Source organism: Phocoena phocoena, chromosome 1 (genome assembly GCF_963924675.1).
Source record: "Phocoena phocoena chromosome 1, mPhoPho1.1, whole genome shotgun sequence".
NCBI classification, from domain to species: domain Eukaryota; kingdom Metazoa; phylum Chordata; class Mammalia; order Artiodactyla; family Phocoenidae; genus Phocoena; species Phocoena phocoena.
In genome coordinates, this window is record NC_089219.1 from 162,068,823 (window position 1) to 162,095,595 (window position 26,773).

Genomic DNA, 26,773 nt, shown 5'->3' on the forward strand with positions numbered 1-26,773 from the left:
AAGTTCACAGCATTGAGAGGAAAGTACATAAAGTTCCCATATACCCTCTGCCCCCCACACACGTACAGCCTCCTCTGTTATCAACATCCCCATCACAGTGGCGCATATGTTACAACTGATGGACTTAGGCGGACACATCATTATCACCCAAGTCCATAGTGTATATTAGGGTTCACTCTTGATGTCAAACATTCTATGGGTTTGAACAAATGACATGTATCCACCATTATCCAACTCCTTTTTTTCCCCAAAGAAGTATAATTTAAATTTATTAATAAGTAGTTTTTTTAAATTCTGAGAACCAGGTTTGTAATGAACTAGAAAAAATGTTTTTGACAAAGTCTCAGTTTTGACCACTAAATTTCTCTATTTTCCAGCTAACCAGAAGCAGCTATAACTCAAAAACATGCAGAACACATAATTTCACAATACTCTGTAAAAAGCAGGGCAAGAAAGTTATTTTAGCATTATTTAATTGTAAGTCATTCAGTCATTTTTGTTTGTGGTGATATTTGGTAAAATAATAAGGATACACACTCTGGAAAAAGATTTTTTTCATTTTTTTTCATATGAATTTGTGAATCTGTTTACCTCAAACTCCTCTTCATTCCTCTAACATGACAAGCTTTTTCCTCTTCAGTGCCTTTACATTTGCTGTTCCTTTTACATTAAAAAAAAAAAAGAAAAAACGGTTCCGAGATCTTTCCGTGGCTGGGTACTTTTAGACTCCAGCCAAATGTCACCTATACAGGAAGCCCTTCTGTAACCATCTGTGCAATGGCAAGCTCACGCTCATCCAAATCACTCATATAATCATGGCATTTGTTACTGTCTGTCTCCTCACTCCTATAAACTTTACGAAAGCCAGGACCTTGTTTATTTGTTCATTGCTAACCTCCCACCACCACAATCCCAACTTAGAACAGTGACTAGCTAGCAGGTACTCAATAAATATCTATTGGACAGACTTTGGATGAATGGAGGATCCTGATATAGCTATATAAAAAGACAGAGAGGAAGCAGATGCTGACATAGGTGAGCTAAATTCTGTTGTCTGTCAGAGCAGGAAGTTAACAGACAATGCCTATACTGATGCATTAAGACATATTAAAACCTTAAAAATGCATTCCAATATACATTAGGTGCAGACAAATACTGTTTGATTCCACTTGTACGAGGTACCTAGAACAGTCAAATTCATAGAGTCAGAAAGTACATCGGTAGATGCCGGGGGGGGGGGGGGGGGGGGGGGGCAGTGGTGGAGGGGAAGGGGGAATGGGGAGTTAGTGTTAAAGGGGACAGCGTTTCAGTTTAGGAAGGTGAAAAATTCGGGAGATGGATGACGGTGAGAGTTGCACAACAACGTGAATGTACTTGGTGCCACTGAAATGTACAGTTAAATATGGTTACAATAGTGTGTTTTATATCCTGTGACTACCACAATAAAAAAAATGCTTTTAATTATCTCTCCCTTTTAGAATTTATATTATACACAGGCAAGGATATTTGTCTGTTTTTTTTTTCCCATGGATGCATTCCTGAGTGCCAATAATAGTCACTGGCTCCATAATTTTTGAGTTAGAGAAGAGGATTAAGAAAGTGTCACAATCTAGAAATGCAGCAGACCCAGCTTGATGGCTCTAAATAAACATTTGTTGAATAAAAGAAAACTAAGGACATATTATTATGTCTCACTTATATGTGGAATCTAAAAAAAAAAAACAATTATATTGGGACTTTCCTGGTGGTGCAGTAGTTTAGAATCTGCACTCCCAATGCAGGGGGCCTGGGTTCGATCCCTGGTCAAGGAACTAGATCCCACAGGCATGCTGCAACTAAGAGTTCACATGCCACAACCAAGTAGCCCGTGAGCTGCAACTAAGGAGTCTGCCTGCCACAACTAAGACCTGGCGCAACCAAATAAATTAATAAAATAAATAAAAATAAATTTTTAAAAATTATAGATACAGAGAACAGACAGGTGTTTGCCAGAGGCAGGAGATGGGGGTAAGTGGGGGAAGGGAGAAATGGGTGAAGATGATCAAATGGTTTATAAAAATTAAATAATTCTTGGGGAGGGCTTCCTTGGCAGTGCAGGGGTTAAGACTCTGTGCTTCCAATGCAGGGGGCGCAGGTTCAATTCCTGGTTGGGGAACTAAGATCCTACATGCCATGCAGCGTGGTCAAAACAAAAAACAAACAAACAAAAAATTCCTGGGGATGTAATGTACAGGTTGGTGACTATAGTTAACAATACAGTATTGTATATTTGAAAGTTGCTGAGAGTAGATCTTAAATGTTCTCATCACAAGAAAAAATATTATAATTACGTGTGGCAATGGATGTTAACTAAACTTATTGTCGTGATCATTTTGCCATATATATACCTATCAAATCATTATGTTGTATATCTAAATCTAATACAATGTTATATCCCACTTATATTTTCCATCTCAAAAAGAAATATTACTACGGACAGGTTATTTACAGATGATGTAATTTTAAAAATCAAATTCAACAATTATCACTGATGAATGTATTCATTCATTCATTCACTCAACAAATTATGCTACATCTGCAACAGTGACCCATGCACAGAGTATACCTTCAAGGAGCCTGACATCTAACTACAGAAACAGGCAATTAACCCAGTTAAATTTCTGTATGATAAAGGAGGGATACAAACTAGTCTCAGGGGGTTAGGAAAATGGGAGTGACATTTAATCTGAGTTCTAAAGGATAAATAGGAGTTCAGTAGCTGGGGGGAGAGGTCTGCTCCAGACCCAGGGACTTACATAGCCAAAGGCCCAGAAGTAAAAACGTGGCAAAATCTGCCAGTTTGAATTTCACCCTGAGGAAAGTGAGGGCCAGGGTTTCAAGCTGGTGAGTGACAGATCATGCTTACATTTTAGAATAAAATAATCACTCTGGTTCCTGTGTAGAAAAGAGAATAGAAGTTTGTAAGAGTTTAAAGACTGCAGCTAACCCAGGAAAGAGATCATGGTAACGTGCACAAGGGTAGTGGTAGAGAAGCTAGAGAGAAGTGAACCAATTCAGATCTTCAGGTGGTAGAATCAGCAGGACGTCGTGATTAAGGGGATGTGGAGCCAGGAAAGAACGTAAATCAGAGCTGATGACACCCTGGCAACTAGCACTGCTGAGTGGCTGGTGAGATTATTCACGGAGGTTGAAAAATGCGAAGGAAAGAAGGTCTGGGGTAAGATAATGTGCTCAGGTATAAATATATGGCATTTCAGATACCGGTGCAACACCCAAATAGAGGTGCCCCGTAAGATATGGGTCTGGTGCTCAGGAGAAAGGAGGAGGCTGGAGATGGAGAACTGAGAATAATTAATATACAGATGTCAACTGAAGCCATGGGAGTAGATGGGATCACTCTGCAGGCAAATGTAAAGCGAGAAAAGCAAAGCTCAGGCCTACAGACATTTGCAGAAGTCAAAAAGTTAAATATGATCAAATAATTTTAACCTTTATACAATATTCCCTTTTTGTTTACAGTTAGATACAAAGCCAACTTCTCTACAAAGCACCAGTACATATTCTATCAGCCTGAAGCCTGGCACAGAGCTATTTATAAAAACCAAGGGCTTGGCTTTCTTCATTATCATCACTTTGGGTATGATACTACAGAAACCAACTTATTAAATCACGCTGTTAAGTGCTTACTAATGTGGAATTCATCAAAAATGAATCAAATCATTCTACAACTAAACATAAAATGCACACTCAAAAATATGATTCACATTTTTAAAGAGGCCTATAATTATCAACATAAAATAGAGCCTCTTTCTGCTAATATAGTACTTTTTAAAAGTATGTAAACTGCAATTTGATGTGGTACCCAGCTGCTTGTTTTGCTCCGTAATTAATTCAATTAGAAATGTACATATTATGAATCAAAGTAAATCCAGCAGAGATGAAATAGTAATTGGTGAATTTGCTTAAAATTGGTTTACTTGCTATCTATATTACAAATTTTGAGAATGTTTTTTCGTAAGAAAACTTAGCCTGTTCCTCCTCTTTGATCTCATAATCATCTGTGATGTGCTGATTATGCCAATATAGAAATAAGACTGGATCCAATATATAACCCCTCTATTACATTAAATGACACCTCATAACAAGGTATATACAGAGGAATACAAACAGTTCTGTACATAGCAGTAAATATACACATGTATGTGTATACTACGTATGACACATAGACTAACAGTTTGGTGTGTATCCTCCACTCACAAAACAAACACAGAGAGACTACCTCTGGAAAAGAGAAGTGGGAATGGGGGAAGAATGCTGGAGGAAGACTTTTACTTTTCACCCTGCATTAGTCTATACTGTGCTAATTTTTATAATGCAAATGTATCCTTGTATCACTTATGTTTAAAAATGAAGTGTGAAAACTGATGTCACTGATACCTTCCTTATGAGCACAGGGGACATTATACCCTATAACACCTCAGCTTCTTGTGGAGAGCTCATTGATGCTATGGCCCCATACATCAAATGCTAAGCTACTGACAAAAGTTATGTCCCCCTAGGGTAAACGTATTTTGGATTTTATGCTATGAATTCGCATCCTCTATATCAATTTCCATTCCAAGTGCTTTTGTTCATTACTGTTCATAGTTCAGTCTGTCAGTTTAATTTTGTGCTGCTTTGTAGGTATCCACAATAATTACAATGTTTAATGCTGTACCTTAAGGGTGAGCTTAACAGAGCAGTTTAAATGCATATGTTCTGGCCATTCTTTGACTCCCATCCCATCTCCTCTACACACACACCCTATCCCCTGCACACAGACAAGCATGCCCACTAGCTGTGTTATATATGATATCTTTCATCTTACTAGCTATTTTCCCATTACCTTCTACAGTATATCTGACGATGACATTATTATTGATGCTACAGTAAACAGCTAATATATGTGGTAAAAACACATGCACTATAATGAATCAAAATGACATACCTACCCACCAGACTCCCTCTACTCATTCTAATCAGATAATGGGTTTTGTTGGGTTTTTTTCTTGAGTGTACTACAAAAGGAGGAAGTAGCCCTGGAGAAAAACAGTCATAAAAACAAGGGAAAATAAAAGTAAATGTTTAGTTCATTGAGAACAGAAAGGAAGCTCAACTAGAAAATCTGTATCAAATAATATAATTCATTTGGTTCTATATGTAGTCTTCTTAACTTGAAGTTCCCTGAAGCATGGGTGGCAAGTGACACAGACACATACCTTCCAATTAGACTTTTTATTATGACCTAATTCATTAGAGCATAATTAAGTTTCTTATTAAATGATTAACCATAAGGTTAGAAGAAAAGGTCATGTTGAATGTTAATTATACATCCTTTAAAGAATTTCAAAGATGTTAACAGCAGTACTCTCATAGACTGTCAGTTGTTGTTAATTAACTCAAACTCTTGGAAGGCAACTGAGCATTCTCTTTAAAAATTCAAAATGCATATATCCTTTTACTAATCAGTACAACGGGGAAGAATTTTTCCTACAATCAATTTGCACAAGTGTGCAAAAATGTGCACAAAAGGATGCCTGGTGCAGTACTGGCAATACCAAATATTGGGAAAAAATTATGCATTCATTAGTGGGGAAATTATGATTGTGGTGCATTCATATGATAGAATGAACACGAGGATACAAAAAGTTCTTCTAGATAGATTATTAAATGAAAAAGAAAATCAAGGTGTAAAAGAATTTGTGCCAGAATAACCTGTATCTGTTTTTAAAAACAAAAGATAAAGATACATGAATGTGTTTGCACGAAAAAAATGCTGCAAAGATACATAAGAACCTTAACAGTGGTTAGCTCTGGGAAATGGGACTGAAGTCAAGAAGATGGAGAGGAGTAAACATTTAACTTTTCTTCAGTGATATATATATATATATATATATATATATATATATATATATATGTATATATGTATATATGTATATATATATACACACACACACACACACACACTATATGGATAGAGTTTATGTATATATTATGTATATATAATTATTACCATATATGATTTTTAAGTTGAAGGAAAAAAACAAGTTAAAATAAATAAAGGATTATGAAAAAACAGAAATAGTTCAACAGGCATAATGGAGAACAAATTTTATTTATTTTTTTTTTTTGCGATACGCTGGCCTTTCACTGTTGTGGCCTCTCCCATTGCGGAGCACAGGCTCTGGACGCGCAGGCTCAGCGGCCATGGCTCACGGGCCCAGCCACTCCGCGACATGTGGGATCTTCCCGGACCGGGGCACGAACCCATGTCCCCTGCATCGGCAGGCAGACTCTCAACCACTGCGCCACCAGGGAAGCCCGGAGAACAAATTTAAGAGTAGAGAGCTTACATACAGCAGAACCTTCTTACCTGACACTTAGCACTACAGTATTTGGCAACTCGGCATTGAGAGCATCGCATCAGCTTTTCCTTCCTGTTAAAAAATAAAGTTCACATTAGGAAATGAATGAGAATCATATATGGCTGAAGAAAGAAAACATAAGTCAAGGTATTGACACCAATATGTTCTGCTCACTCTATCTGTATGGTCCATGAGATTTAGATTTTCACAGTGATGAACATCTTCTTTCACCTTCAATGTGAGACATATACCTAATAACTAGTGTTCTTTTTTTTTTTTAATTGTGGTAAGATATATATATAACAAAAAATTTACCACTTTAACTATTTTTAAGTGTATAGCTTCAGTGGCCTTAAGTACATTCACATTGTTGTGTAACAGTCACCACCACTAATGTTCTTTTTAACATAAATTTAATGAAAACACAGAGATTCCCACTTAGGCAAAAAATTTCACTTCATAGAGTTCTTTTTTTCATAGAGTTTTTAATGTCTCCATATGAAATTAAGAATCTAGCCTATCAAAAAAAAAAAAAAAAAAAAAAGAATCTAGCCTATCAACTAACTGAAAGTACCCTACACCATTCAAATAGAAAAATTTTACAAGTTTAAATTTATCATGTAGTTTAATTATAATATACTCCTTCTGGGAAATGGTTTTCAATTTCCATTAAATTCAATTACTACTTTCAACTTGCTAAATTGAGATGCACCAAAGTTACGTCCTCCCCAAATCACCTGAGGAAGAAAAAAGCCAAAACAAAGAAAAACTTGGATTATAAAATAAAAACAATAAATCTGATGATGAAATTCACAGTAACAAATATCAGACAGGACTGTAGATACTTTCAAGGCAGCCAAGAGCATTAAAAGTCAAACTATAGTATTAACAACAGTGACAAGACAGGAACAAATCTTTCTAAGCACTTCTGATGTGCCAGGTACTGTTCAAAGTACTGTTCTTTACATCTATTGACTCACACTTAACTTCAGATAGTCCTATAACTAAGCAGTTTTATTATGTCCATTTTAGAGATACTTCAATACATTTTCAAGAGATAAGAAGCAGATGACTAAGGAAACACACCATAAAGTTCAAGTGGCAGGTGACATTGAAACGGTAACAACCGAACCCTGCAGAGAATCAGAACTTGAATATACCAGGTATCTCACCCATAGGAGAGCAGCAGTGAGATATGGAGCTTATAACATGGGGGGAGGTTAAAAGTCTACATAAAGCAAAGTCCAAACACCTCCTACCCCCAAGTGTAGAATTACAGGTGTCAGATACCAACATCCCAGACAACAACCCAAACCCAAGCAACCTGGCCCTAAAGTTATTGCTTTTAACCATCATATTATACTACCACTCTTAGACAAAACTGGATAAAAACAAAATCCACCCATAGACTATTTTTCTTTAATTAATCAATTTTTTAATTTAAATTTTTTTTTTTTTTAATTTTTGGCTGTGCTGGGTCTTCGTTGCTGCATGCGGGCTTTCTCTAGTTGTGGCAAGCGGGGGCTACTCTTCGTTGCGGTGCGGGCTTCTCATTGTGGTGGCTTCTCTTGCTGCGGAGCACGGGCTCTAGGTGCTTGGGCTTCAGTAGTTGTGGCATGCGGGCTCAGCAGGTGTGTCTTGAAGACTCTAGAGCGCAGGCTCAGTAGTTGTGGCACACGGGCTTAGTTGCTCCGTGGCATGTGGGATCCTCCTGGACCAGGGAACGAACCAGTGTCCCCTACATTGGCAGGTGGATTCCTAACCACCGTACCACCAGGGAAGTCCCATCATAGACTATTTATGAGACACACTCCAAATAAAAGGACATACAAAGGTGAAATGAGAAGGATATGCTAGGCAATATTAACATTAATATTAAAATTAATTAAACACTAATAGAAAAAAGCCTGTGTAACTATATCAATATCAGAAAAGGAGACATTAAGGTTAAAAATATTACTAGAGATGAATAAGGTCAATACACAAAGATAAAAGACTCCAATCACTAGGTATTAAGTACCTAGTAACAAATGTTCCCAGTCTAAAAATACATAAAGTAAAAGTAACATCTAAAAAAAATGATCAGTACACAATAAATTAATACAAGTAAGGCCTTAAAAATAATGCCTGGAATATACTAAGTACCATACAAGTATTAGTTATCAAGTCTTTTTCAGGAATTCATAGATCAAGCACATAAAGAATAAGGAGCTCTATAATTTACTTGATCTCATGCAAAACACAGACCCTTGCACCTTTTATATTAATGTGTATTCACATACTCTTTTCAAGCACCCACTGGCCATTTACAAAATATGCCCACACATTAGGCCGCAGAACAAATCTAAAAATCCCAAAGAATCAATATTATACAGATAATTTTCTCCAACCATAAAAGAATTAGATTAGAAATCAGTAAAAAAAAAAAAAAAACCCAGTAAAATCTCATATTTACAGAAACTTAAAAGCTTATATAATTCAAGGATCAAAGAGTTGTCATGAAAATTAGAAAATGTATTAGATTAAATAATAAAAAAATCAAAACGTGAGATACAGCTAAAGTAATACTTAAAGGAACATTTATAGCTTTAAATGTTTATGTTGACCGCAGTGGCATAATTTTTTAATCTCCTTAACTTTCCCCATAAAAAAATGACAGAGCAAGTAGGAAACAGGAAAACCTAACCATCACTCCCCACCCTGGAAAATATCTACAACAAACCCAAAAATATTAGCAGGAAAAAGAAAACACACACACATACACACACACACACACACACACACACACACACACACTACTAGCTTCAAGACTTGAATTAAATTAGTATATTTGTGGGAGAAAACAAAGAAGGCAACTTCCAATAGACCTGAAAACAGAAGAAGCCCCAAACTGCCAAAAGATCCCTGGCAGAAAGCCTGTCAAGCCAAACTGAGAACTGCAGCCAAGACTGGGAAAGTATGCTTTCTGCAGGAACACTCCTGAGGATGAGGTCCCTGGGGCTCCCCTGAATCCTGCTTTCCTTAGACCTGGCTCCTCAGATTTCCCCTCATTTCCTTTTTTCTTGTCTAAGTTATTCAGAGGCTATTTCTGTTGCTTGCAAATAAAGATTCCCAACTATACAAAGTGTTTCATCTCCATTTTTAAAAATAATAAGCAGGGCTTCCCTGGTGGCGCGGTGGTTGAGAGTCCGCCTGCCGATGCAAGGGACGCGGGTTCGTGCCCCAGTCTGGGAGGATCCCACATGCCGCGGAGCGGCTGGGCCCGTGAGCCATGGCCACTGAGCCTGTGCGTCCGGAGCCTGTGCTCCGCAACGGGAGAGGCCACAGCAGTGAGAGGCCCGTGTACCGCAAAAAGGAAGGAAAAAGAAAAAAATAAATAAACAAATAAAAATAATAAGCAGAATCAAAATACCCAGGAAAATCAGTGATGAAACTGGTAGCAAATATTAAAACTTCGTCTTCTCCCTCCCATAGCTCTCAACCACAGGCTTTAATGAATTTTAACACAGAATTTCAGCAAAATAAATAGCAAGATGATTCAAAGTACTGGGATAATTCAGCTGCCATTTGATGTGTGAAAAAAAATTCCTTAACATGAGTTATTTAAATGTTTGGGGTTACTTTTACATATCAAATAACCAAACAAATAAATTTAAGTTCTCAAGTTTCAAAAAAAAAGGTCAGCTGAATCCAAGAGAAAAGTAGTGTGCCTGATTAGAGGAACCACTGAGGCTTTGAAGAGTTACTGCTTTTCCCTGTTGAGTAAGGTTCAGAGTAATAGCCTCCTGGTAAGGTCTCCCTGCAGAGAAAAAATTTGGGTAGCAGTGGGAGAGGAAAATAAGTATTAGAAACATAGCCACCCAGACAGTTCATGAAAACATTCTTTCTCTCTTAAAAAGAAAAATCAACACATCATTTCCAACTGAAAGACAAACCCACATTTTTCTTTAAAAAATCAGAAACGTACATGTCAAATAAAAAACAGAATTAATTAGAAGCCCTAAATAAAAAGGATCACTTATTCTAGGTGGTAGCTCCAGAGGCTAAAACAAGAAATACTGAATGGAAGCGAGAGAGGGACAGATTCTGTCTAAAGGTAAAGAAGATCGTTGTGGCAACAGCAACTGTTCAAAAATCAAAAGAAATGCCCTGAGGAGGTGGAGTTCCAGGTCATTTGACATGTTCAAGGAGAATCTGATAGGTACATTTACAGACATATGTACAGGAAATTCCAGCACTGCAGAGGAGCATGAATTAAATGTTTCCTTCTAATTCCAAAATTATTTGGTTCTGCTTCTCCTGTGTAACAAAAAAATATAAATAAAATTTGAAGATAACAAAATTTGTGCCTATTATTAGGCCAAACATGATAATCTCACAGAAGTAGAGAAGTGAGCAATATACAATTCTCACAGACTCCACAAACATCCTGTTTGCAAAGCGATTATTTCAAGAGTCCATTCAGAACTGGAATTTCTGAATAAAAAGGAATCTAAAGAAACAGGTGAGGAATGTATCAGTAACAGAACCTCTTTTTTCCCCTCCACTTAAGAGACAAATAGTAGCAGTCTACCTCTAAATTACAGAAGATATTAAAATTATTGTATACTAAAATAAATGGAAGTTTTAGGCCCCCATCCCAAAAAAGCAAAAAGGGTTCCCTTATCTCTTGTTCATATAAACTCGGATGTTACTGAACACAATGTCAAATCAGAGAAAATTCTCAGCTTGCTCAGTGCTCCAGATACAGTGATTAACGGAGCATAAGTCCTCTCTTCCAAGTAAAAGTTGGGTCGTAATTAGTTTCTCCAATAGCCTAGGAAACTGAAGTGTGGAAAGGAAATTAAAATAAAGCTAAATTTATTGTTCTGCTGCTATACAAATTAAAAAGTCATACAGTTGACCCTTGAACAACATGGCGCTTAGGGGCGCCAACCCTCCATGCAGCTGAAAATCAATGTATAACTTTACAGTTTGGCCCTACATATCTGAGGGTCTGCATCCACGGATTCAACCAAACTCAGATGGTGTTGTACTGTAGTGTGTATTTAATGAAAAAAACTGTGTTTTTTTCACTAAAACATAGTGAAAACTAAAACATAGTGGACCCATGCAGTTCGAACCCGTGTTATTCAAGGGTCAATCGTATATGGATATAGGGGAAACCACTGTCTCTAAGAAATCAAAGAGGAAAGGGGACTAATTGGCTCCCTCAGATCCCAACAACTGGAGTACTATTTAAGGGAACATCTCTCTGTTATCAGAGGTTATCAGAGAGCAAAAGTATCCTACTGTTTAGAAACTCTGCCCTAAAATAATACGGCCAGTTGCCAGGTAGAGAGAAAGAAGTTTTCCTGGAAAGGATATAGAAAATGAACAAATTCTATCCCAAATTTCCCCCAGCCCTGGCACGTACAGAATCCATTTAAAACTTCCTACAGAGGAAAAAAATGCATCTACAACACATTCATAGATAATATACTTATCATACAGGGTTCCTTCCTAGTAACATGCCTCGATCTCCTAGAAGTCTCCCAGTGTGTCTAGCGGTTGAATCTCTCCTTCAACAGCCATCCTCACAATGGAAGGAAACTGGCTCACTGTTGACCAGTCAGATGCAGGCAAAGGCTCAGACACCACAGGGCGACCCTCCCGCTCGCTGAAGCACACTCATCTGGATGGAGCACAGCCCAGCACAATCAGAAGCAACCCCAGAGCCCAGGGTGTGCCTTTGCAGCCTCCTCCTTCAAGGTGAAGATCCCTGCCCAGTGATCTTTTGCACCGTGAATATCTCAAGGACCAGATTTTACTTTGTGGCTGATCAATGAGGAAATTTATTTTGTGGCTGATTTCTTTGGGAAGAAATCTGAGCGGAGAAAAAGACCAGAGCGCATTGAGTAAAGCCTGTACCACTTATAGGTGCTAAGGAAAAAGTGTTGACTTATGGGATGTCTGATTTAGTACCCCAGGCCTTATACAAGTTTTAAGAAAATTCCCTGAGTAGAATTCCTATGAAAGTATTTTTTCACATAATTAAGACCCAAGATGCTCTATGGAGTATGAGAAATACTGAATGTCATGATGGGCAAGCTCTTAAAAATAAAGAATAAAAACTCTCCATTTGTTCTTAAATGGAGAAAGCCAAAATACCTAAGTGAAAGAAGTCTAAATACAATTTTTTAAACAAAAATACCACAGAAATATTTATTTACAGAATTTTTAGGTTTGTTAATATCTTTAAAACCTCAGAATCCTGATTCATTAGAAATGTTAATGTCATGTAACCAAGTACTTGGCTATATTTCCCCCTGGAAATTTCTGAAGCAAAAGAAGTTCTACATTATGAAAAAGAGATTATCCCAAATAGAATCATGTTATTCTATTCAAGGGTAGTGCAACACGTACTCTGGCCAAATAAAATACACCGGAAAATGCTAAAGAACTCCTTTAGGCATAAATATTCATAATAATATATTAAAGGGATCCTCCATTTTTGTTTGGAGATGGTAACTGTGTGGGTTTGGGCCCAAAGGCCTTTTTAAAAATTAAAGAGATTCATATCCACCATCCACCTAACTATCAAATGGTTTTTCATACAAAGCAGCAGATGTGATCAAAATAATATATAATAGATTCATAACACAGGAATATAGAAAGAATTGGTTTGGACTCCTTTTTCTATATTCCCTATCACTTTATTCCCTATTTCTAATATTTAAAGTACAAAACAAGAAAATGCAATGGATAATATTTCAGGGAAAATGAATCTGTGATTCACAGGCACCATAACTTCATGGGAGAAGCACAAGTAATTTAAACCCGCATTAGCACTTAAGAGAAAAGCACAGCAAAGTATTTGAGCCAAGTTAGTCAAGAGAGGCAGACCCTCTTACTCGGGGACTTCCCTTTTTCACTGTTCTTGGTCTCTTAAAGCTTCTATACTGGCGGAGACTATGCTACCTGATGAACACAAACTCCAGTAGTTAAATCAACAAGTGTTCAGTGACTGGCCACCGTGTAAGGTGTAAGGTCCTGGATGGGTGGGTGTGAGGAGGGTGTTACAGTCACTGTTTCTAGGAGCTCATGGTAAAGGAGGACAGATCAACACATACCACTTGCAGAATGAGCTACAATACAAAACCGTGTTCTGAAAAGCGGCACAGTCTACAGGGCCCTAGTTCAGAAGAAGGAAAAGTCACTTTCTGACAGGTAAAGAGTGAATTGGAGAGGGTGTTATAAGGGAAAAGGAAGGCACCGTACCTAGGAGGGAAAATATTTTACCAGTTTAGAGTTCAAAATCTGTAGTCCAAGTGCTATAGTCTGAATGTTTGTGTCCCCCTGCCCTAAATTCATGAGTTGAAATCCTAACCCCCAAAGATATTAGGAGGTGGGACCTTTGGGGGGTGCTCAGGTCTTGACGGTTGAACCTTCATTAATGAGATTAGTGTTTTTATAAAAGAGACCCCACAGAGATCCCTTACCCCTTCTACCACAAGAGGACAAAGTGAGAAGGTACCAGCTATGAATTAGGAAGAGGGCCCTTATCAGAATGTGACCAGGCTAGCTGCTCGATACTGGGCTATCCAGCTTCCAGAAGTGTGAGAAATAAACTTAGGTTGTTTATAAGCTACACAGTCTGTGACATTTCATTACAGCAGCCTGAAAGGACTGAGACACCAAGTCCACTCCCTACTAGCAATGTAATCTTGTAACCTCTCTTAGCCTCAATTTCCTCCTCTGTAAAGTGAGAATAAGTGACTACTCATAAAACTGTTGGGTAGACTATATGAGGTAATCTACATAAAGTGGCTGCTAATAGAGCATCTAAGCATAGAGTTAAAACTGAGGATGCTAAGTATATTTTCAAAGTGCTCAAGATAATGTTGCCTGTTTCTGTGCCATATCTGAAAATCCCACACCTCTTCCATGGTTGCTAAAAAAGCAAAATCCACATGTGCCACAAATCTGGTCATCTCCTTGCAAGCACACAGTAAATTCACCACTTTTTTTTTTTTTTTGAAATCCACATGTTCCCATAATACTTGGCTCTAATTTCAAAATTTGACTAGCATCGTTAAGTGTTTCACTGCTCAATCACGTTCACTAAAGTTTGTATTACTACTATTTTTAATTTGATCAGAATGATTAACTTCAAAGTGGTCTGATTCAAGAAGCTAAAAACATTTTATGAAAGTTTCATCTGTGGAAATTAAAATCAGAGAAGGCTGTTACATCCTCAGTAATATTAAAAGGTAATTACAACTCCTAATATTCTGCTTGCTTTATGTAAAATAATGTCTATTACAAGTTGAGAAAATTAACATTTTTACAAGAGTACAGATTTAAACTCTCCTCATTATATGATACTTCTCTACAAAATTGGTTATTGTGTGCTGTGGGTCACTCTAACAGCTAAGAATTGAAAACTGGTGACTTAAAGGTGTTTCTTAGGCAAAGCACACATAAGTAGACTGAAGAAAGCTGTGACCAAAACGAATTGCTGAAGAGGGATTGTTTTCTAGTGACAACATCTTTGTTTCTAAATAGGAAACCTCTTTAGCCTAGTCGAGTAATACAACTCTGATAAGTCTAAGAGATATATTCGTTTTCCCTAAGTCTTCTTGAAATTTTTTTTAAGTGACGAAGAAGAAAAAAACCTGACTTTGCCTAAAGACTGAAATCAGATACCCTTTAAATATGTTAAGTATTGCTATTATAAATATCACACAGCATACACATAAAAATAGAAGTACCATGGGTAAAATATCAAAGAAGGTACAAGAAAATCTGGTCAACATTTTCATTAATATACTAAAACCTAAGCCTTCAAAATGGCAAAAGCTGCTCACCTTGGTTTCAAATGCAGGGTATACTTTATCACCATGAATGAATTATCTATCATGCTACCTCTAATTAGAAAATGAGGTTATCAGCAGCATGTTTCCATTTTAACTTGAACAGTGAGAAATCCAAAAGTCAAAATCACTATCTAACTATATTTATCTGTTCATTTCAGAGGCCTGGAAGCCATTTTCTCCTGGCTGCTTAAAACTTTGCTCTTCTATTTTATAATTAAGTATATTACTTCGTTTAACCTTTAACTATAAATTTCCTCAAGTCCTCCTGGAAGTAAGCATTAATGAAATCTCAAATAACTCATTCTCAACTTTGGAGAATAAAATGGCACTTTAAGTTTATAAAGAAACACTGTGCTGACCTAATCCCAAAATAAAGAAACCTTAAAAGATGAGTCCTTAGGAGACACAGAATTAAATGTTTCACCTGCCAATGCATTATAATTAATTGTAAATTCTTAATGATTTTTTTTTAAGGAGAATGATCATCAGCTGATAGCCGCTGAATGAGAGTTAACAGGGGTCGTGCAAGGGTTTTCATGCCTGTGTTGTCCTCCTACAGCGAACAGGTACTATGGCCGATATAAAGTTCTCCCACGGCCCCCCAATGTTACCCTCACATACTCTACTTATCAAACCCCCTTATGAGTTTGATAATATATTGTGATGAAATGCAGACATCACCCCAAAAACCTTATGACTACAAGTCATTTGCAACTTAGTATGAATTACCTTAATCAGATAATCGCATTATTCTTCTCTAGACCCTTAGCTGTGATTTCTGGCAATAGACATTTTGCTTAGAGTAGGTATAGAAAGGGAGGAGAACTACCAGAGTGTTCGACATCTAAAAGACCTAGGGAGAAAAGATATCAGAAACCATGACAATGCACCAAAATGGAAATTAGAAATGTACAAGAAGACAATTTCATTTGCCCTGAAATGTGGACTCCAGCTCAGTATGCAGACAAGTATGGAATAGAGAAGGTAAGCTGAGCAGAAAAAGTTCTAGGAGAACCATACTTTAAACCTGGCTGCTTCATTTATTGCTCTGCAACTGATAGTAATAAATATACTTCTCTGTCCCTAAAGTTGTAAGTTATTCTAAGTCTATTATAATAATAACAATAATAATGGCTACACCTAGAATGTTGAATGGATTTTTCATACTACATATACTTTGTGAAATTAAGTTCTTGTAATGTGTGAAAAAAAGGTGAAAAGAAATAGACCAAATTGTTGAAACTTTTCTTTGAGTGATATGAATTGGGGTGATTTTCCCTCTTTTTTCTCTTTTCCAATTTTATATAATAATATTTTACTTCCATAATCAAATAAACATCAACTTTAATGAAAAAGCAATATGTACTATTTAACGGCTTTAAATTGCTCTTGGTCTAAGGCAGGACACAGACAGAAAGATCAACAATTTATTCCAATGTTTGGAATAGTAAGCGCAAATGTATGCTTTGTTTACACAAAATTTAAATGAAATTATACTTTATTAATTGAATTTATTTCTAACTGGCATTTGCTACATATGTAGTGTTAAAAAGTAAAATTGTTTTACTCTTTGATAATATATGAGAACCTGATAATTTAAAATAATGATATCTATCATCATACTATATTTAAAAACTAATATTTCTAGATTTAACATCTTCCAAAATATAAAAAGCAATCATTTCAGAAAAGGAACAATATGAAAAGAAAGAAAAAGTTTTACCACATGAAACTTGGGCTACTTAGCCTCTTTCTGAATACAAGTTTCAACTTCAACTGATGCTTCATTTTTTATTATTCTCTCTGACTTATTTAACTTGAAGTTAATCCATATAAAGTAAAATTTCTTTATTCTCTTACATTAACTTTCACTTTGATTTGGAGTTGGCCAGTCAAAACACCACGTTTTTTTAAAAATTCAGATGCAAATGGAAAATCTTTGAGATACGAGAGAAATCAAAGGCTGTTTCCAAAAATGACCCCGTCATTCATTCACCAATTCATTCTTCAACAAAAAACTGCCAAGTCCCTTCCAATTGCCAAGCACCTGATTAGGCACATGGCAGGCACTGTCCATTGCTTACCCAACAACCACTTCACTCTTCCCTGGCAAGGGTACTGTGATTTGTTGAAATAGCAGAGAACTCTGGATTTCAGGAAGTGTAGGTTGCCGACTCCAGGGGGATAAATCATCACTGGTCTAAACTAGTAAAAAGCTCATGCCCCATGGCTACTGGTTGTTCTAATAGCAGACCCTGTTACCCAGTTCTGGCAAATGACTTGTAAAGAGATACAGCTGACCCTCATTATTTATGGGTTGTTTATTTGAAAATCTGCCTACTCACTAAAATTTATTTGTAATTCCAAATCAATACTTGCACCATTTTTGCAGTCATTCGTGGATATGTGTGGAGAGGCAAAAAAATTTGAGTTACCCAATGCACATGTTCCCAGCTGAGATCAAATGAAGTGACATTCTGCTTTCTTATTTCAGCTCTCATACTGTAAACGAGAACCCTTTTCAAGGTCTATCTAGTGCCACACTTTACTCATTTTTGTGCTTTTCATTGGTGATTTCGCTATTTTAAATGGCCAGCTAGTACAGTGCTGCAGTGCTATCTAGTGTCCTAAGCACAAGAAAGCTGTGATGTGTGTTACCCAGGAAATATGTGCGTCAGATAAGCTTCATTCAGGCGTGCGTTATAGTGCTGTTGGCCATGAGTTCAACGTTAATGAATCAACAATATGTATTAAATAAGGTATCTATAAATAGAAACACACACAAAACAAGGTTATGTATTGACTGGCTGATTAAAATGTGCCCAGAGGCTTATAGGAACCTAACTTTGTATATCCCCTAGGAGTGATGGTTCAGTTTTGGCTAATTCAGTGTTTGTGGTGAATAGCAAGAATCAACTATATTTCTAATGAGAGACACTTTATCCATTTCAACTTTCTTTGCACAAGAGGCAACAAGAGAACAAATACCATCAGACAGAAAGACCCCGATAACATCCAATAGCCAGCAGCTACCAACCTCCAGCTTTTGGATGGGAAAAATAAGTTCCTATTTGTTTAAGCCATTACAGTGGAAATGTATATATAAAGACATAATAAAATGATGCTTCCATTTCAATAAACACACAGTATACTACTCCTGTAATAAAACAATAAACATGTTCTACATTCCGAAAAACCAAGTCCTATAAATGCTGCTTACTGTGCATTCTAGTCAAATAGAGTAGCTTATGTAGCACTTTTATTTCTACCTTTTGAGGGTAAGGTCAACAAACCTGCAATATTATGAACTAATATTTAATTCTTAATAAACTTTGCACTTATTTTTATCATGTACTTACTTAGAAAAATACATTCTCAAAAATCATTTTATTTGACATATAAGGTAAGGAACATCTGACAAATATATACTGTCTGATTAATATATAATTATGTATGAATGTGTGTGTATGTATGTGTATATATAAAGATATATCACAATTTATTTTGCCATTCCACATTGAAAGAATTGGCATCGTGTCCATATTGATGGACGTTTGGGTCAATTATTTTAGGCTTAGAAAACAATGTTACCTGCATTGTACACATATACAATGATTTTCAAAACTATTAGGTCTCAATCTGGACTTAACATATACATACTACTATATATAAAATAGATAATCAACAAAGACTTACTGTATAGCACAGGAAACTCTACTTGATAATCTGTAATAACCAATATGGGAAAAGAATCTAAAAAGAATGGATATATGCATATGTATAACTGAATCACTTTGCTGTACACCTGAAACTAACACAACATTGTAGATCAACTACACTCCAATAGAAAATAAATATTAAATTTAAAAAAATTATTGATGGGGCTTCCCTGGTGGCGCAGTGGTTGACAGTCCGCCTGCTGATGCAGGGGACGCGGGTTCAAGCCCAGGTCTGGGAGGATCCCACATGCCGCGGAGCGGCTGGGCCCATGAGCCATGGCCGCTGAGCCTGCGCGTCCGGAGCCTGTGCTCCGCAACGGGAGAGGCCACAACAGTGAGAGGCCCACGTACCGCAAAAAAAAAAAAAAAAAAAAAAAAAAAAAAATTGTTGATGGACTCCAAAGAGGTTTTATTTATGTGGGTTATCTCTATTCATATTTACTATATTAAAGATTAAAATTAAGAAAATTTTAATATATTTATTCATTCATTTAAACTAATAATTCCATTACATGTTGATATAAATAATACATTTTTATGAAAATAACTATATTTTCCAAAATAAAAATAAGTTAGTGAGCAGAGTGGCACTGTTTTACATTTATGCAAATCTCTCAAATATATGGCTTAATAGAATGCAGCTGGATTCTCATTTATGGTTATCATGGAGCTTCTGGAAAACTCCACTGTATACTCATGAGGGAATGAGAGTGAAAAAGGCAAATACTGTCTTAATATTACTATAAAAATAGTTTTCAACTTAGAGGTCCTTTTAAAGTACCTTGGGGAACCCCCAGACATTTCAGGACTCCACTTTGACTTCTGCTGCTTCAGAATACATATTTGTAGAAGTAGAATTGCTGAGTTGTAAGAATGCACATCTTGAAATATTTCACATATTGACAAATGGCTCTCCAAAGTGGTTGTAGGAATTTACACTCCTGCAGCAGCCTAGTGAGAGTTCTCTTAAATCCATATCTTGTCAGCCCTGTTGACAGTCATTTTACTTTCTGCTAGCCTGATGGGTGTGAAACGTTATCTCACTGTGCTTTTACTGGGCATTTTCTTGATAAATAGTCAGAGTTTGAGAATCTTTTCAAGTTCATTCACCATTCATGGTTTCTTTTGTGTGAACTGCCTATTCATATCATTTGCCCATTCTCTGCTGGGTGATCTTTTTTTTTTTTTTTTGCAGTACGCGGGCCTCTCACCGCTGTGGCCCCTCCCGTTGCAGAGCACGGGCTCCGGACACGCAGGCTCAGCGGCCATGGCTCACAGGCCCAGCCGCTCTGCGGCATGTGGGATCTTCCCGGATCGGGGCACGAACCTGCGTCCCCTGCATCGGCAGGCGGACTCAACCACTGTGCCACCAGGGAAGCCCTGGGCTGTCTTTTAAAGAGATTAAACCTACTGAGTTTGATCTCTTGTTGGATGCATGATCTGTAAATTAATTTCTCACAGACTATGTCTGTATTTATTCCTCAATTAGGCACTATAAGAGAATACAATATAGTAGTTAAACCATTGACAATGAAGCCATATGGCCTGGAACTGAATTCCAGTTTATCATTTTGTAGTTGTGTGATACTAAGCCATTTAATCTCTCTAAACCACTGAACGAAAGTGGGAATAATAACAATACCAAAATTATTTGGTTGTAATGAGAATTAAATAAAACGTGGAAAACTTATTGTGCTTGCTTTATAGGAAATACTCCTTATTAACATCACATTATTATTATTACTTTAAGAGATTTTTTAATGGTAAACTCTCAAAAGATGTTTCTAGATATTATTTGAAATACCTCAAGTGCTGGGTCGAAATATATTAATATATTAAAAAGTTTAACTTTCTAGACATTCAGAATTTTATAAACCCTTGAATGTCTCTAAACATTTGGAATATTTTTCCCAGTTATTTTCAAGTCCTTCATATATCGCACTATGAAAAATTATTGAAAAAGTATAATAGCAGTATAAGTAGAAGTCATTTACTGAAATATTCATGGATATAATGAAATGGTAGTTACTTCTTAGCTTAAAAGCAACCACACATGAATACAATAATAATGAAACTAGTGTTTCTGGAAAAACTGTTGGTCAACATGAGTTTTTTTTTGTGTTTTTTATTGTTTTAAAGAAGATGTTGGGGGTAGGAGTTTATTAATTAATTTATTTATTTATGGCTGTGTTGGGTCTTCGTTTCTAGTTGCGGCGAGCGGGGGCCACTCTTCATTGCGGTGCACGGGCCTCTCACTATCGCGGCCTCTCTTGTTGCGGAGCACAGGCTCCAGACGCGCAGGCTCAGTAGTTGTGGCTCACGGGCCCAGTTGCTCCGCGGCACATGGGATCCTCCCAGACCAGGGCTCTAACCCGTGTCCCCTGCATTAGCAGGCAGATTCTCAACCACTGTGCCACCAAGGAAGCCCAACATGAGTTTTAAACGTTCTAGAAAGTCAACATCTGACCCAAATAAGTAGAAAACTTTTACATATTATTCTCGTATCTCAAAAAAATCAGAAATAATACAGTGGCAACTTATATTTTTATTTTTCTACAGAGATTATAAGAAAGGCTGAGAAAATCTTAACACATCAACTTCCCTCTCCTCTCCACTCATTAGGTTAGTAGTAAAAAGTCTTTCAACACAGAAAAGATAACTAACTCTTTTCAGGTAAGCTGACTCATTTTACTAAAAAGCAATCTCCCTGTTTATAGCTCATTTACAATAATCCTTAGACAATGGAAATTTATAATTGATTAACCTTGACTAAACTAAAAGAATCCCAATGGCAACAATTTATAACATCTATTTTCCCCCAGAGGAAATGAGAAAGAAAACAATTTTTGAAATGTCATTACTCAAATGGCTTTTTAAAACTATGTGATATTTAAATGGTAAAAGTTAATTATCTTTTTTCTTATATAAAGATCTTTTGAAAGCCAAATCCTTCCTATTGTTACTGCTCTTTATTTTACTGGGCCCATAAATATCACTAAGGACCATTTTGTACAATGAACTATGGGAGGTTCTGGAGAAACAGGGCTCATAATAAGATACAGTTCTTGCTTTCAAGGACTGTTGATGCTATAACAGAAGCAGAATAGCAGGAACAGCAACAATACTTACTATACACCTATTATGTGGTGTCAGGGACTGTGCTAGACATCTGTAAGATAGTAGTTGGAGAGTGGGAACCCTGAAATTGAAGTAACAGAAGTAATAGTCACCACCGGTTCTAGAGTATGGCCACAGTAAGAGGTAGCTAAACTGTGATAAAGGAAAAGATAATTAGAAATGGGGATGAAGAGGCCAGGTACTGGGTGGATATTCCCTTCAGCAAAAATGACATCAAGAGTAATGATGAGGAAAGAAAAAGTGAGCCATGCATGTAAAGGAATAACCGGAAGGTGAGGTGATGGGGATATAATGGCAAATGCTTCAAAGGACCTGGCAATTTCGAGGGAGAAGAGAAATGGTCTAAGAGCAGCATGGTCTTAGTACCTCTCTAGACGCTGAGGTACTTAGGATATGAGAAAAAATAGCCACTACTCGGGAGGATAGGAAGCACTGTCCTTAAAAGGCAGTCAGATTTCAGTTAGAGCAACAAGAAGAGAGTATTCAGAGAAGACCTTCAGGATATAGAGGTTTTGCTGATGATAAAGCACACTCCAGGTGAAAGGATGGGGGCCAGTGTTAAGAAAGGGTGAGGAATTGAGTGAGAATAAGGTAGACACGGAGCCATATGGAGTTAAAAGTCTGGTACGAACAGATAAGGTTGGATGTTACCTGATTTCAAAGGCCATGCTCATTCTACCTACATTCTACTCTTAAAATATCCTTGATGCAAAACGACAAATGTTTTAGTCAAAATATATAACAAAAATCCAGGAAAACTCAAGATTAGAAACAAAGAGCTGTCAGAAGGCAGCTCATTAAAAATGATCAACGAAATCAGAACTATAGAATGGATGAGAATTTCTGAGTGAATAAGGTTAAAGGGGGATGGTGGCACTCCAGACTATGGGAACAGCTAGAGGACACTCCTTGTGAGGATTTAGAGCCATAAAAAGAAATAAATATTGATACATGCTACAGCATGGATGAACCTTGAAAGTATTATGCTAAGTGAAAGGAGTCAGTCACAAAAGATCACATATTATATGATTCCACTGATGTGAAATACCCAGAATCATCAAATCCATAGAGGAAGAAAGTGGACCAGTGGTTGCCTGGGGCTGGGTCGGGGCGGCGGAGGATTGGGGAAGTGGGAAATGCCTCTAAAAGGCTCAGAATTTCTTTTGGAGTGATTAAATTAGAACATTTAAATTGATTGTGGTGATGGTTTCACTACTTCATGGATATACTAAAAATCACTCAACTGTATACTTTAAATGACTAAATGGTACAGTACGTGAATTATTACCTCAGCAAAGCTGTTACAGAAAAAAAGACAACCAAGAGTGATTCCTCTGATTAGTTCAGCTCTGTTCTGAAGTCTGAGAAGGAGAGAGATTGTTGGGGCAAAGAAAACTCTTTACTCCTAAAGTGAACGTAGCCCTTTGCTTCCTTTAGAAATGGAAAGAAATAGAACGTCCACACAATGGCTAAATCTCACCTGGGCAGATTCTAACCTCCCCACGCTCAGACCTCACCTCCTGCTGTAGAAATGGGTCAAGACTGTTCTACGCTTCACCTGAAACATTTTTCTCACCTTCTCTCTCCCTCCACAGCTACTAGAGAACAGAGCAGACTTTTTACCTGACATAAAGAATACATGCAAGATAGATATGAGTTCAGGAAGTCCCAAGAAAGGCTCTCAAAATAAAGTGTCTAAATGCAATCTGAATAAGCAGATTTGTTAATTTTGTTAGAGATGAAAGCACTGAAAGAGTTAGTGAACCCAGGATATGCTTATATGCAAAAGAGGAGATATTAAGTAATTCATTTATATTATTTAAATATAACGTAACAGATACAGGTAATAAAATAAACAAAGGATAACACTGATGAGATTAAAGACATTGCCTGGTAAAAGAGTGGGGAAGAGAGACAAAGTATATCAATGCCTTTCTGTAAAATACCATAGACAAACTGCAATCACGTCAAAATCAGAAGACTTAAAGATATTCTTATACCAGGAAGGAAGACCAGTGAACACAGACTGATTGATAAGTGCACTGAAGGCTGTGGATTTCCTTAAAAGATGAACGGCATCTGGTACCTCTTTATAATCCCATCAATGTCCCTCACAGTACCTTGCACATTTTACACAGTGAATAAATATTTGCTAAAAGAATAAGTGCACTTACATATAAAAGTACTTTCAACTAGACCACCAACACCAATAATGGTTGAAATCTTTAAAAGAAAATCGGCAAATTTTTCTAAAACGACTTTCCTGGAGGTCAAGAGGCAAGTTTCAGATCGAATAGTCTAATTTTAGCCCTTTGTGTTTCTCAAACCTTGTACTATTTCAAAGATAAAAGCAAAATGGTCTCTACTTCATTCAGATAAACATCCCAACAAACACAATACGGTTTTCAAAATTTTGTTAAATGATCAGTTTAAGGGCAAACTCAAAATTCTCACCTGGTAATAATGCAAACTACTTACAGATAAAGTGTTCTAGGGGAAAAAGTATACACCACCATGTTTTTCCCAACTATGACTTATACAGCAAGTTTGAAATTTTATAAAATAAGTTCAAAAGTGAAAATATGTGCACATATAGAATAACACTTCTTTTTAAAAAGCCAATAACAGAAACACTAACAAAAATATAAATTAGGGAATAATTATCATTTGTTAAAAAGGAATTCCTTATATTCACTTTTCAAAAAGATTTACTGGAGTATTCTATTAAATGGGACTGTTTCTCCTACACTTAACATTATTAGATTCATTTAATTTTATTTGCACTTGTCATGCCAAGACTATGTCTCCAAGTTAAAATGTGTCTGTCTCTACATATATCATAAACACAAGTTCTGACATTCTTAGGCCAGAGGTCAGCTAAATAAGCAACTCACAGAATGGGTCCAACCTCTCCTCAAGTGAGGTGCCCCTCCTCCCCTCAGGGGTGGGGTCATACAGAGGGAAGGCAAAAGGACCTTACAGGCATCAAAGATGCTTAAGGAATCACTAACCTGGCCTCTATCTTCACAGCAAGATCTACCAGCTGGAAAGACAACTGAATGAGATAGGAGATCTCAGCAATCACTGAAAGAAGACTTCCCGATAATAACCTCCTCCCAAAATGACAGAAGGTGACAACTGCTGGTACCAGCAGCCTGGTTTCATTTGGGAGCTTAACAAATTCCCCACAACTACCGTATCAGAATCTGCATCTATATGCAGATTCTATATCATATCTATATGATATCTATATGAATCAACTCGAGGTGATTCATATTGCATTAAAAGTAGAAAAACACTGGTCTTACCTACAAAGAATAGCCATATCTGAAATGGAATTGTAAGCAATTATTTTGGATATGAAGCCTCTTCGGTTTCAAAATATATTACCTTTGAAATGGTAGGCAGCAAAGTCTAACATATCACATGAAATAAAAGCTGTCATGATGCTTTTTAGAAGATGGTCAAATATCAAGATGATTTATCCCTGGTCCATAAAATTTAGTACAGAATACACACACACACACACACACACACACACACACACACACTACATACAATATTATATATGAATCAACTCGAGGTGATTCATATTGCATTAAAAGTAGAAAAACACTGGTCTTACCTACAAAGAATAGCATATCTGAAATGGAATTGTAAGCAATTATTTTGGATATGAAGCCTTTTTGGTTTCAAAATATATTATCTTTGAAATGGTAGGCAGCAAAGTCTAACATATCACATGAAATAAAAGCTGTCATGATGCTTTTTAGAAGATGGTCAAAACATCAAGATGATTTATCCCTGGTCCATAAAATTTAGTACAGAATACACACACACACACACACACACACACACACACACACACACACTACATACAATATTATGTTATACCAAATTAAGTCAAAAAGAAACTGATCAGGAGAAATACAGAATTATAATCAATCCAAATACTTAACCAATTACCTAACCATTTGAAAATTTAAAATTGGTAGCCATCATTTTACATAAATTTGTTTGAAAAAACACTGATAAAGGAAGGTCTAATTTACTTCACCAACATGAAGCTCCAAATTTAAAATATACACTGTTTCAGTGATGCATGCAATACAGGACAATTACTGGTAAAGGTGATAGTACAGCCTTTTAGTAGACCTAAAAAGTACCCAGACTAAAAGAAAAGAGGTACAAAAATGCTACCAGGAATAGAAGGAAAATTCATGATTGGGGAAAGGCAAGGAGGAATAAAAGCACAAGTGAGTTATAAAGCGCAATAGTGCTACCAGGACTATAGACAGCATGTGAAACAATTCCTATTTTCTTAATAACATGTTATTCTAAAAACTGTAAATTGATTTTCAAGGCCAATGGAGCAATTCTGAAAGTGATAAGTAAAAAGAGAAGATGCTTTTAAAATATGCCTCACAGTGAATTTCCAAAGTACATCTGTCTTTCCCAAGACACAGCTGCCGTGAAGTCTGGCATCTCTAAATATCCAACTTATAAACTAAAGTAAGTCACAATGGAGTCCTCCACTCACTGGGGGACTATTTCACTGAGTTATATTTAGTGGCTTATTCATGTGTTCTTTACCTCATCCCCCTCCACGTCTTTATTTCGTTGGCATCTGGTACAGGGCCAAGCATATAGCAAG

The 26,773-nt window shown here is 36.7% G+C and overlaps 1 protein-coding gene across 2 annotated transcripts in view; it reads right to left on the reverse strand.

Annotated features, from left to right (window-relative positions):
• Positions 1–26,773, reverse strand: part of SMYD3 (SET and MYND domain containing 3) — a 716,238-nt gene that overhangs the window by 529,205 nt on the left and 160,260 nt on the right. For both annotated transcript variants that reach the window (XM_065875526.1, XM_065875530.1), the window contains exon 2: positions 6,413–6,476. In XM_065875526.1, the coding sequence (XP_065731598.1) occupies positions 6,413–6,476 (64 nt within the window). The remainder of the gene's footprint in view (positions 1–6,412; positions 6,477–26,773) is intronic.